At 42.1% G+C, this 12,340-nt stretch overlaps 1 protein-coding gene across 1 annotated transcript in view; it reads left to right on the top strand.

The window, feature by feature from the left end:
- Positions 1 to 11,479, top strand: part of terb1 (telomere repeat binding bouquet formation protein 1) — a 185,847-nt gene extending 174,368 nt beyond the window's left edge. The window contains exons 19-21 of the mRNA XM_041191710.1: positions 5,133 to 5,233; positions 7,943 to 8,146; positions 10,079 to 11,479. Of these exons, the coding sequence (XP_041047644.1) occupies positions 5,133 to 5,233; positions 7,943 to 8,146; positions 10,079 to 10,099 (326 nt within the window). The 3' untranslated portion in view covers positions 10,100 to 11,479. The remainder of the gene's footprint in view (positions 1 to 5,132; positions 5,234 to 7,942; positions 8,147 to 10,078) is intronic.
- The last annotated feature ends 861 nt before the right edge of the window (positions 11,480 to 12,340 follow it).

The raw sequence follows: 12,340 nt of genomic DNA, 5'->3' as shown, positions 1-12,340 counted from the left end.
CAACCCTAGTCAGTGGTTAGGGAAGAGGGATGGAGAACAGTAATGAGGGAATTTGTTTTACTGTGGGGGCACAAATGATAGCTCCAGCGTTCATGCATTTAACTGAATGAAATTGTGGATCGTCAAAGACTGGATGACGGAGAAGCAATTTGACAATCACAGAGACAGGAACTGAAGTTGAAAGCGGTGATGGAGAAATAGAGTGGATATCATCTGCCTATGTGTGAAAGATGGTCCCTTGTCTGTGGATGAGGTCCGGGATGATAAAAGAATAAATAACATACCCCAATCATAGTCACAGAGAATGTTGTTCTTGGCCTTGGCTAGAGGCACTTTGGAAAGGTTAGAAACCCAATTGAAAGGATTCAGACTGGAATGATGGGCATGGACCGGGGAGGCGAGAACAAGTTCAAGAACTTTGGAAGGAAAAGTAAGATATGAGATGATAGTTTGCGGGAACAGTTGATGGATTATTTGAGGATGTGGGGGGTGGGAATTGATTTGTGGTATTGAATGGAAAGGAACAAATTCCAGAGAAGAGGGAGCCATTTATGATTTCAGCAAGCTTGGGTGCCAGGATGGAAGTTTGGATGGCTGGGAGTTTAATGGGTTGGGGTTAAGGAAACAAGAGTTTGATCTCGTGGATGAGATGAATTTGAAGAAAGCGTGCTGAGGGGGAAACAAAGCAATGAAGCTAAAGAGACTGCTACAGGTGGGCTGTGGGGAGTCTTGGCTTCACAGGAAGGGAAGGAAACAGCAGAGGCAGCTGAATAGGTGGTCCCTATCTTAGTGATGCAGAAATCCTTGCACTTCTTAGAGATGTGGGTAGAGGGGAAGAGGAGAGAGGTTTAAGGAGATGATCGTTAGAACTGGAGAATCAAAACCTCAGGTTACCTTGGGAGATAAAAAACTAGAGATTTGAAATAAAAGTAGAAATTCTACAAAACGCATAAGTTAGTCATTATCATCAATTTCAGGTGAGTTGTGGCATCAGAATTGAAATTTTAAAGCCCCTTGCCCCAAAACATTAATTTGTCCTTTAAACTTCAGATTTTAATTGACCTGCAGTGTATTTCCAACTTGTTCTGTTAAAATTAAAGATTTTTTGTTAAATCTTGAACACAGCTTAAGTGATGCTATGCACTCTTAATTGAGAATTTGGTGCTATTTTCTCATGGCTTCTCTCAGTGCTCTGTGAAATAGTGCATTATCTCTACAATAGCTCCAGGGTTTCTATATACAGAGGACACTGGGTCAAGTTTCCCCAGGAGCATCAGAGGATACTGGCATTTTCAAATTGCAGGAGAATTCAGGTCAGCCAGAAATACCACACATGTTTGTTTCATGTACTCACTTTGATTCAGCGGTAGGACTAAGAATGTGATTTAAATGTGTTTTTAAAGGAAGAATCTGCATTTATATGGCACCTTTCGAATCCACAGGACCTCCCAAGGCATTTCACAACTGATTAATTACTTTGTAAAGCATAGTCACACTTATGTAGCTGTAAATTTGTGCGCAGCAACATCTTACAAGCAGCAGCAGGTCTAATGACCACATATACTGGGGTTGAGGTTCAAATATTGACTAGGACGCAGAGGAGAACTCTCCCACTCCTCAAATTGCAGAATATTTAACCTGCACTTTGGGACCTCGGTTGAATCTCTCATGCAAAAGGCAACATCTTCCAAGATAGAGTACTCATCCTACATTAGGTGCCTGTGGGGATGGCCACTATAACCAGCCAACTCAGGTAGGAGTGTAGCTAATGAGCCAAGCTGACTCATAACTTCAATTTTACACCAGCCCAGATGGGACATAATCCCTGGCTAAGAAGGCCAATGCTTAATACATTTTACATTAATGCCTTGAATTGATTGTATTGAAGCACCCCATGATCTATGCGGAAAAGTTGAATATGATTGCACTTTTTGTGATGGCCATTTAGAAATGTTTTGTAATTTTCTTTCAGGTATTTTATGAATAAAGTATATTTTTCCAAAAAAAATCCACAAGTCTATTAGCTACTAAGTGTTAGATTAGTTTAGCTGGTAGCATGCTTGTCTGCAAGCTAAAAGACTGTAGGCTCAAATTACATGCTAGACCTTATGCAGATAATATACCTGAGAGTGTAGCATTAGTAGTCTCTCCGTTTATACACTTTAGGTAACTGCATTCAGTTCTGGCCATCACACATCAGAACCCCATCCCAGCACCTTTAGAGTGGGGGGAAGAAAAATATCTTAAGTAATTCAGGAAATTCTAATCCATTATTTGGAAAAAATTCTGTGCTGTTTTTATAAAAGAAAGAGGTACGCCAAAATAAAAAAAAGTGATGTGCATGTTGAGCAAAATGTGTAGCCGCAATAAAATGTAGTCAGAATGAATAGTTGTGCTTGAAAATATTGTTTTTCTTTCAATGAATATTACAGACATTTTCAAGATGGTCATTACAGACAGCCAGACAATGCAATGGTATTCAAGTTATTTACATAGATCTGAGGTGTTGCACTTTGAGGTGCTTCAATACAATTACGATACATTTAGTTTTCATCGTATACATTCATTGTGAGTCATACAGCCCGAAGGGTCTATACAATTCCCAGTCCTTTGGTGCATTGTGGCAGAAAGGTCTTAGACAGCAACCTTTCCCCATTGCGCCTTTGTGGTGGCTGCCTAAGCTTTAGTGCATCCCTCAGCACATAGTCCTGGACCTTGAAATGTGCCAGTCTGCAAAACTCAGTTGGGGACAATTCTTTGCGCTGGAAGACCATCAAGTTTCGGGCAGACCAGAAAGCGTCTTTGACCGAGATGATGATCCTCCAGCTGCAGTTGGTGTTTGTCTCGGTGTGTTTCCCTGGGAACATCCCATAGAGCACAGAACTGCTCAGGATGAACTTCAACAAAAACCACTGCATCTCTCTCCAGACCTTCTTTGCAAAGGCACATTCCACACAAGGTGAACAATGGTCTCTTCCCCACAGCAGCCACCTCAAGGACAATGTGTGGAGGGGGTGAGATTCCTGGCATGTATCTGACGGGGAGGGCCTTTCTCACCACCAGCCAAGGTACATCTTGGTGCTTATTGGAAAGTTCTGGTGATGAGGCATGCAGCTAATGACTTTGACAGTCTGCTCGGGGAACTATCCAACAGGATCCACCATCTCCTTTTTTCTCAGAGCTTCCAGGATGTTACATGCAGACCACCCCTGATAGACTTGTAGTCAAAAGTGTTTCTCTGCATAAATTTTTACAGGAGGGACAGGTGGTACGGCATGGTCCAACTACCTGGAGCGTTCTGCGGCAGCGTGGCCAGACCCATCCTTCGCAACACCGGGGGACAGGTAGAACCTCAGCACATTGTGACACTTGGTGTTTGCGTACCAAGGGTCTACACACAGCTTGATGCAGCCACACACAATAGTAGACTTTTGGATTTGTTCTGCCTCATGTATCAAGCAGCCCTCTAAATGTCGATAGTTTATTCCTGTCCTCACCTAGTGTTCACAGGTGCACACATTTCAGCAGCTGTCAGCCCAGGGCTGGGAACACATCGATTTTCCTTCCTGTCACCTGGAGGAACATGGAGGCCAATTTGAGCTCCACGACTGAGCTTGACTTAATCAGTATAGAATGGATTTGATTGAAACCAACCTTTATTAAATTTCTTTCTATTGCACATCTGCATCACGATTTGCAAAACTGATTTGTGCAGCTGGATTGTCACAGCTCTGTTGATTTTAAAACAAGAACAAATCATTTCCTTGCTTTAATATTCCAATATGGATGCAGTTGCAACAACAAAAAACAATTACAGTCTTTCAGACTTTTCAATGTGGGGGGTTCTGCTGCAAATGTTAATAGACTATTGGAGACCATTCCATCCTAACTTTCTGAAGGCATCACCTGCTTAACCAAAGGCAGTGCAGAAAATTCAGTTAAGCACTGAAATTGTGCTGCACTGTCAGAGGCGCTTTCATTCAGATGAGACGCAAAACTGAAGCCCCAGCCACGCTGTCAGGTAGACGTTGCAAAGGATTTCATGGCGCTATTTTGAAGAAAAGCAGGGGAGTACTGCCCAGTGTCCTGGCCAATATTGGTTTTATATCTCATCTGAAAGAAGACACCTCTGACGGCGCAACACTCCCTTTGTACTGCACTGGAGTGTCAGTCAAGGTTTTGTCCTCAAGTTCCTGGACTGACGTGGCACTGGTTTTCCCTTTCCCTGATGGGAGTATCTCATCTCCAACCAGGATTTCCTTTAAGACCTCAATATATGCTGCACCATTCATTGCTTGCTTGACTCATGAGGCAGAACAAATTCAAATGTCTATTATTAAGCTAGCTACTAAGTGTCAGATAAGTTTAGTTTGTAGTCTGCTTGCCTGCAAGCCAAAACATTGTATGCTTGAATTACATGCTAGACCTTATATATATAATATACTGACAGTGTAGAACTAGTAATGTCTCAGTTTATACAGTATAGAATAACTGTGTTCAGTTCTGGGTATCATGTATCAGAAATGATATATTGATCTTGGAAGGTGTGCCAGACAGGTTCACCAGAATTATATCAGGGCCAAAAGGGTTAAATTACAAGAATAGATTGCATAGACTAGGCTTGTGATCTCTTGAATATAGAAGATTAAGGGGTTATCTAAATCAGATGTTTAGGATGGCTAAAGGAGTTGATAGGGTAGATAGAAACTTTCCTCAGGTGAGGGAATCTAGAACAAAGGGGCCATGTTGGTGCGGAGACAGCCTTACGAAGAATCTTATGATTCCGGTTGCCCTCCACCTTCAATGAATACTGCGATACAGTTCCAGATATTGGTTGGTTATAGCTGGCTCCCTGAGCCAGATGGTCGTTCTCCCTGATAATATGGATGTTAACCATTAGGTGCCCTTGTGGTCATCAAAAGCTGAGCCCAATCCTGAATCTGTCATCATCCAATGTCCACTTACACTGACAAGCAGGAGTAACAGTCAGGAGCTGGAAATCTGACTGCGCTGTTTCTGTTCTCTAACTCACTCTAACTGCTCAAATTGTGTTGAAAGCTGCATATTAGCACATAGTAAATGCTTCATTTCAAATGCAGATGAACAGTAACGTGGACAACTCTACTTTACAGATCAGAAATACCAGTCAGACTGCAGAAAAGGTTTGTGGACTCCACAGGTCTGCAACCAAACCACATTTCGGGATCATATTTATTCTTTTGATGACAATAAGGTTTGTTTACTGTTACATTTTTATTGTTGAAGTGCAAGGCAATTCCTTTTTGGCAGATTTTGATGCCTTTGTGTGTTTGTTCTTTTGACTAATTGAGCACCTTTAATTCCATGTAGCACCTTTAACATACCAGTAATAAAACACCATAAGACACTTCACAATTGTTAGGCAAAACCTGACACCGAGCAACAAATGGAGAGCTCAGGGGCAGAATTTCTCATCCTGCGGGCGGGCGTGCACCCGACCTGAACGGGTGTGAAATAGTGCGCCATGATGTTGGGCGAGCATCCCGACGTCATCGTGCATCCTCGCGATCTTTCAATCAGCGGGCGCGCACAAGAGGCGGCAGCACGCACACCGACAATTTAGAGGCCCATTAGGGCCCTTAAGTAATCAGTTACGCTGCATTTTCCGCTGCCCGCTCAACCGTTCGGATGGTTGGCGGGCGGGCGAATAGGCCAGCGGCCTCTGCGGGCAGCTTGAGGTTTCCAACGGTGACTAAAAACACGATAAAGTGTTTTAAACCTCCATTTTTACATGTCCCTCTTCATGTGACTGAGTCACCTGCGGGGACACGTTTATATCATATGTAAAAACTTTACTTTTCATTTTTAAATCCTTCAGCTCCCTGAGCCGGCTCTGTGCCTTCAGGGAGCTGTCAGCGTGCACGCCCCCACACATGCGCAGACTTCAGCGCTCACGGTCCTCCCCCCCCCGCCACCCCCGCAGCGCAGAGGCTCTTAGTGTGCCCTTCACATTGGCTGCCCGTTAGTTGGCCAGCCAGCCAGCGTGAAATTGCGGTCAGGTGGTCGGTCTTGTGGCCTGACCCAGGCCCGCCCATCGCGGGCGGTCATCGAGGGGAAAATCCTCCCCTAGGACAGATGACCAAAAGTTTGGGCAAAGAGACAGGTTTTAAAAGAGCATCTTGAAGGAAGAGAAGAGAGAGGGATGGAGAGGTTTAGGAAGGGAATTCCAAAGCTGAGGGCCTAGGCAGCTGAAAGTATGGCCACCAATGGCGAAGGAAATGGGGAATCTACAAGATGCCAGAGTTGGAGAAACAGAGTTCTTGAATAGTATTTAGGCTGCACCAAGTTAGCGGCTGGAGTGTAGACCAAGGATCATAAGTGGTGAGTCCGCAGACAATCAGCCCTTCCAATTCTCTCCACTCCTCCTGAAAGTGCCTATTCATACTAGGATACATTTACAAAGGTAAATGTCTGGTACCTCAGGCTGACGTGAAATGTGGCTGTAGAGGCATCATAGTTCACCCTAACCCTGTGCTCAGTTGATGTTCCTAACTTCATCCTTTCTAATAATCAGAAGCAAAAAACCTAAGGCACCAAGGACTGTTCAAACTGCTGCCCAAATGAGATGAGCTAGGGATTGAACACAGAAGTGCTGTTAATATTTCACAGTAAAATATGCTCACTCAACTCTGCTGAAGCATCATGTGAAAGTGAAAGGCATAATTTGTTAACATTGCCAAACCTTAAAGCTGTGTACGTAAGAGGTCAGGTTTATTCATGATCAATGGAAGATGGATTTGAATTTCTGGCTCATTTATCATTCTTGTTTATTTGTTGCTGTCCATCACATTTCCCAGCCAAACAATCTTAACAAGTGTGATGTTTATCACATCTTTTGCCTCAACCGTATATTGTTTGTTTCATCAGTTGTTTTCTCCCAGTCCTATTAGTCGCTTGTTCAGCAATGTTGATGTGCACTCTGGTACTTCACCTGACTGCTCTGTATGGCTGAGTGACTCATTGAATGAACTCTGAGCAACTGTGGCACATGGGGTGGCCAGCAGTGCATTTTGATACATCATTGTAACTTGATCCAAATCTAATTTGATCTTAAACTGAAATCTCTTCTCACACCATTAGTTCCGAGTGACTGGGGACAACCCAAAGGTAAACCTGCCATGATTTGCCAAGGTAATTCACAGGAAGAGCCAGTAAAGTCCTGGACACTGACCTTCGCAAATCCCAACAGTTTTACCTTCAGATTGGAAACCCACAGGTTGGCAAACAGCTTGCATCTGTAATCCTAACTGAGCAAGCAATTCTACATTGAGTAGGGCTATCCTGTTCAACCATCTGCTTTACCAGATAGCAGTTAGCGACAAGAATGGTGTTTGATTTACTTTACTTCCCCTTACCCCTCTCAGCCCAGAAACCAAATGTTCCTACCAGCAACTTAAACTGGATTCACTGATTCCATGCTTCAACCACTAAAGCAAGAACTTGCCTTTAAATACCATTTCAGCTCATCCTCAGGATGTTCCAAAGTACTTTGCAACCAATAAATTACTCTTGAAGTATAGTTACTATTAGGTATGCTGGTAAACATGGCAACCAGTGTACGCACAAATGCCAAATGAGATGAAAGACCAATCACTCTGTATTAGGTGGTGTTGATTGAGAGAAAGCGAACCTGCTGCTCTTTGTCAAATTGTGCTATAGGTTTTTGGACATCCTTGTTCACTACTCACACAAGTAGATGGGGCCACAGTTTAACGTTTCATCTGAATGATGGCCTTCCCTTGGGGGAGTTATCAACACGCTTTCCAGTCCTAGACTTTAACTTAGAATTGTCCAGCCTACATCTGAGCACCATGTTAGACAGTAATTTACCAATCAACATGTGAGTGTGCTATTTATGTTGGATTGGTGCAAGAACTGCATAATGTCCCTTTTTTTGCTTTAGCATTCAGACACATGCGAAAACACGTCCGGAATGAAACCAAAGACAAAAAGGCGGCAGCGCAAGGATTTCACAGTAAAGGAAGTTAGCTACCTCCTAGATGGAGTGAAGAAAATGGGATATCACTGGAATTCTATTCTTTGGTCATACCCATTCCAGAAAGGAAGGACCAATGTGGATCTAGCACACAAGTACCGGAACTTGCAGGTGAGGAAAAAGCTGCATTTCGGACCGCACGTAGAAGCTGGGAATTCTCAGTTCAGCAGGTTCCACATGGTCCTTCTAAGCATTTGGACCATCAGGTCATCGATTCGGTTCATGGTTTGTTTTTATCTCTGCCTTGGTGTTACAATTGTCCCCAGTGCCCAGAGTTCCCATTCCTGATTGATAATCTCTATTAGAAAAGTTGGACTGGGTATCAGGGAAATACAGGATCGGGCTTGTCCCCAGTGAAATAGCCTTATGCTCAGACCCTGATTTTGCTGCACAAATTTTCTCCACGTGTCTGAAGATATCAACACTTAGCGGAGGTTGGATTTAGGGTCATCTGCGCACCACGTAGTCATTATTATTCCTGCAAGTGCCCAAATGAAGAATGTCAGAGCTATTTAACTTTTCTTTAAATTAATTCTCAGGCATTACTGGGAAGGCAGACATTTAATGCATGGCCCTAGTTACAACTAATTGTTGTTATTTCAGAGGGCAGTGAAATATGGTCTATAAGTGACTCCAATCCTGTACCAAAGGACATTGGTGAACCAGCTTTTTTTAAAACAACAGACAGCTTTATGGTTAGTTTTATTGGTACCAATTTTTAATTAAAAATACAAAATTCAAAATCTCAAATTTCCTATGGTAGGATTTGTTCTCTGAATTATTACATTATTGTACTGAGTATTGTGCTGGGGAGCTACAGAACCAGGCCCAATCTCATCTTCAAATGTTGATCAATGCTTTTCAGCAGGGTCAATGGCAAAGTTGACAGTGACTGCAAATTTGGGTTAGTTTTCCTCTCCTAGTCCAGGAGCACTGAGATTGCAACGTTCCAATGCATGTCACCCCGAGATCTTCATGTGTGTATGACTCAGTGACACACTGACATGCGCGTCTGCAACACAAAGTGAAGTAAGGATTATCCTCATTGGTGTTATCGTTGTCAAGGATTTAAAATTGATGGAGTGCAATTCAGGCAGGTAATCCACTCCATTTAATTGCCATTGATGAGGTGATTTAAATTTACCCCAAAGTCTTTCAGAATTGATTTGCCAAAGGAATGAATGCAAATTCCAGTTAGTACCCCACTATTCCTCCTTAAAAAGGAATAATTCTGGAATTTCCTGCCTTGTCCTACTACCCTAGGTCAGCATAAATTATCTCAGAGGAAGAGTACACCATGTAGTAAGACTGAAATATATGGGAGTTATCCACTACATATTGTGGGATAGTTATGGAGAGGAAGCAGAAGGGGAGGTGGTCAACAGCACCTTCCAAACCGTAACCTCTACCACCTAGAAAGACAAGGATAGCAAATGCATGGGAACACCACTACCTGCAAGTTCCCCTCTATCACACACCGTCCTGACTTGGAAATAGATTGTCGTTCAGTCACTGTTGCTGGGTCAAAATTCTGCAACTCCGTGCCTAACAACACTATGGGTATACTTACACCACATGGACTGCAGCAGTTCAAGGCAGCTGCTCAACACCACCTACTCAAGGACAATTACTGATGGGCAATAAATGGTGGCCTAGCCAGTAATGCCACATCCCATGAACAAATAAAAAGGTGGGGGGGTGGGGAACAATGATCAGGATCAAGAATTCTTCATCGAACCCAGTTCCCTCCCACCATCCAGAGGTATGTCTTGCTTACCTATCATAGCTCGCCTCACACTTACCATCTTACACTATACATGAGCCACTTCTGCATTGGAGGATACTGGCAACTTTAGGAGAAAAATTGAGGGAAATAAACTTTGTAAGGATTATGCAACAGCATTATTGCAACTATCTGTCTACTGCCTCTTATGAGGTATTCACTAAAAGTGAAGACAAGGGAGAGGCAAAGAGAAAAGTGAAACTAGAAATCAGCATTCTATTATAACATTAACGTATGTGTAATTGGGTTCTATTTTTCAGAAAAGAAACTCCACAAAATAAAGATCAAGGTGGCCAAGACTCCTTGGAGGAATGGGGATGACCTCAAATGCATCTGTAATTTTAGGTTGCCATATACAATTCAAGGAACTAGGCTGTATGGTGAGATTTAGCAGCTGTACAGATTGTAAAAGGCTAAAGAAACCTTGCTATCGTATTGTACTACGTGTATTCTAAAATGAATCTAGATTGCAACAGTTGCCCTCAGTGCTCCCGACAAACAAACTTTGTCACACCATGTTGGAAAACGTATGAGTCATCTGGCAAGAACAGAATTAGGCTTGGTTAAGACAGTCAGCATTCACTGCTATACTCAAACAGACAAAGCAAGTCCTTGGGTGAGGTACCAAAGTATTGCTGGGGGTGCACATCACTAGGAAGAGCCAAGCATTCAGGGGGTAATTGGTCTAATTTGGAATGGGATGCCTCCCATGTTTATTATAAATTTCAGTTTACAATAATTAAGTAGTTTTGCTGCGCTTGTGTTCCCTCTCCAACTCCCGAGTGTAATTTTGACATAGTTCTCAACTGTTTAAAAATGACTGAGTAACGTTACAAGTGTGCTAATTATAGTACTAACCAGTGTTCAGAGAAACGGCAACTGCTTAGAGATTGGATGGCATGTCTAAAATATTTCTGCTTTAAACCAGTGGCAGAGAGCTTGCGGAAGCCTCATACCACTAATGAGCTGCTCATCGGAAAATCCTCATACACAGTGACATGCAGAAACTCTAGCTTCTGAGCTAGGCAGCTCTGCCAATCCAACCATTGAAGCCCATACTACTTGGTATGTTTGAATTGTGAGAGTCCAGAGGGTTGGAAGGGATTGGTGCTTGTTCTCAGCACAATTGCTTCAGAATACCAAATGCTTGTTACTATCAACATCATAGAAACAATGATTTAAATTTTATAGATAGGTGTGTATAATAGGGTCATCTGAGGGGCTAAGTGACTACTGCAGCTTTGATGCATTATCAGAATCCTATTTATTATTTTGACTTCTTCATAAAAATATTTATCTGCACTATTCACATTGTATTGAATTTATATAGAATAGAACATTCCTTAGCAGTTTCCACTAGCAAGACAGTTTAAAAAGGAACTATTAGTAAGTGCCAGCAAACTACTTAATTTTACATTGGCCTGCCATCGATGTCCTTAGCTTATAATTCCTTCTTGGGAAAGTCAGTTGAAAATCCACAGAAGTAATATAGCATGTCTACACTTGCCCCCTCTGCATTAAATCATCCTTCCTTCTATTGTGCCACTAACCTGACAGTTCAGAAAACCAGCACATGGGGGAGCTGTCAAGATATTGTAACACCATCATACCAATTCTTGCATGATAATGTATTAAAAACAATAAACCCAGACTAAAACTCATTACCTGACATTTCTCATCTGCAAGTATTATAGCACTGAATGCATGTCTTTCACAGTTTTATACAAGTCTCAAATGAATTATTAGTCCTAACATTGAGTTTCTCTCTGCATGCTGCCAGATTTGCTGAGTTTTTCCAGCATTGTTTTTAATTCAGATCTCCAGCATCCACAGTATTTTGCTTTTATTTAAATATTGGTCCTCTTGCTTTGACTAACTGTATATGGCTTCTAAGAAACTCTAATTAGGGAAGTATTGCAAGATTGCAATAGAGTAACAATAGAATGTAGACTGCAGTACAGTATATGCAAGGAGCCACGATGAAACTCATCACCTTCACCTCAAGCTGTTATATTGTGTGCATACACAAACATTATTGAAGTTTTTCCAGACAATGGGATTGAAGCTACTAATACTAAAGAATACCACAGTGTACAAAAAGTGGATAATTTTTTTGTTGAGAATATGGAACTTTACCACAGGGTGTTGTTGAAACAAATAGTATACATGCATAAGGAAAATTAAACAAACATGGAGAAGGGAATAGCAGGTTTAGATAGATTTGGGGAAGAAACACAAGATGAACAAACGCAAGTATGGATGAGCTAAATGACCTGTTTGTGTTGTATGTCTTGTAACCCCACATACATTGTATTAACTTGAGCTCAGTAGTGCAATTGCCTTTGGAAGACAGGAAATTCTGGATTTAAGCCCCACAAGAGTGATTGCATGTATAATTTAGGTAGCCACTAGTTATCACCTTATCCCAGTTGGTATGCTTCAGATGAGACAGTGGAATTCATCCTTTAACCAACACCATCCCAACATGAAATGAGTAATGAGTGGAATGTAGCCTGTGGGAG

The sequence above is a fragment of the Carcharodon carcharias genome, chromosome 7 (assembly GCF_017639515.1).
Source record: "Carcharodon carcharias isolate sCarCar2 chromosome 7, sCarCar2.pri, whole genome shotgun sequence".
Lineage (NCBI taxonomy): Eukaryota > Metazoa > Chordata > Chondrichthyes > Lamniformes > Lamnidae > Carcharodon > Carcharodon carcharias.
Note: the sequence above shows the minus strand (reverse complement) of the source record. Positions and strands in the feature narration are given on the sequence as shown.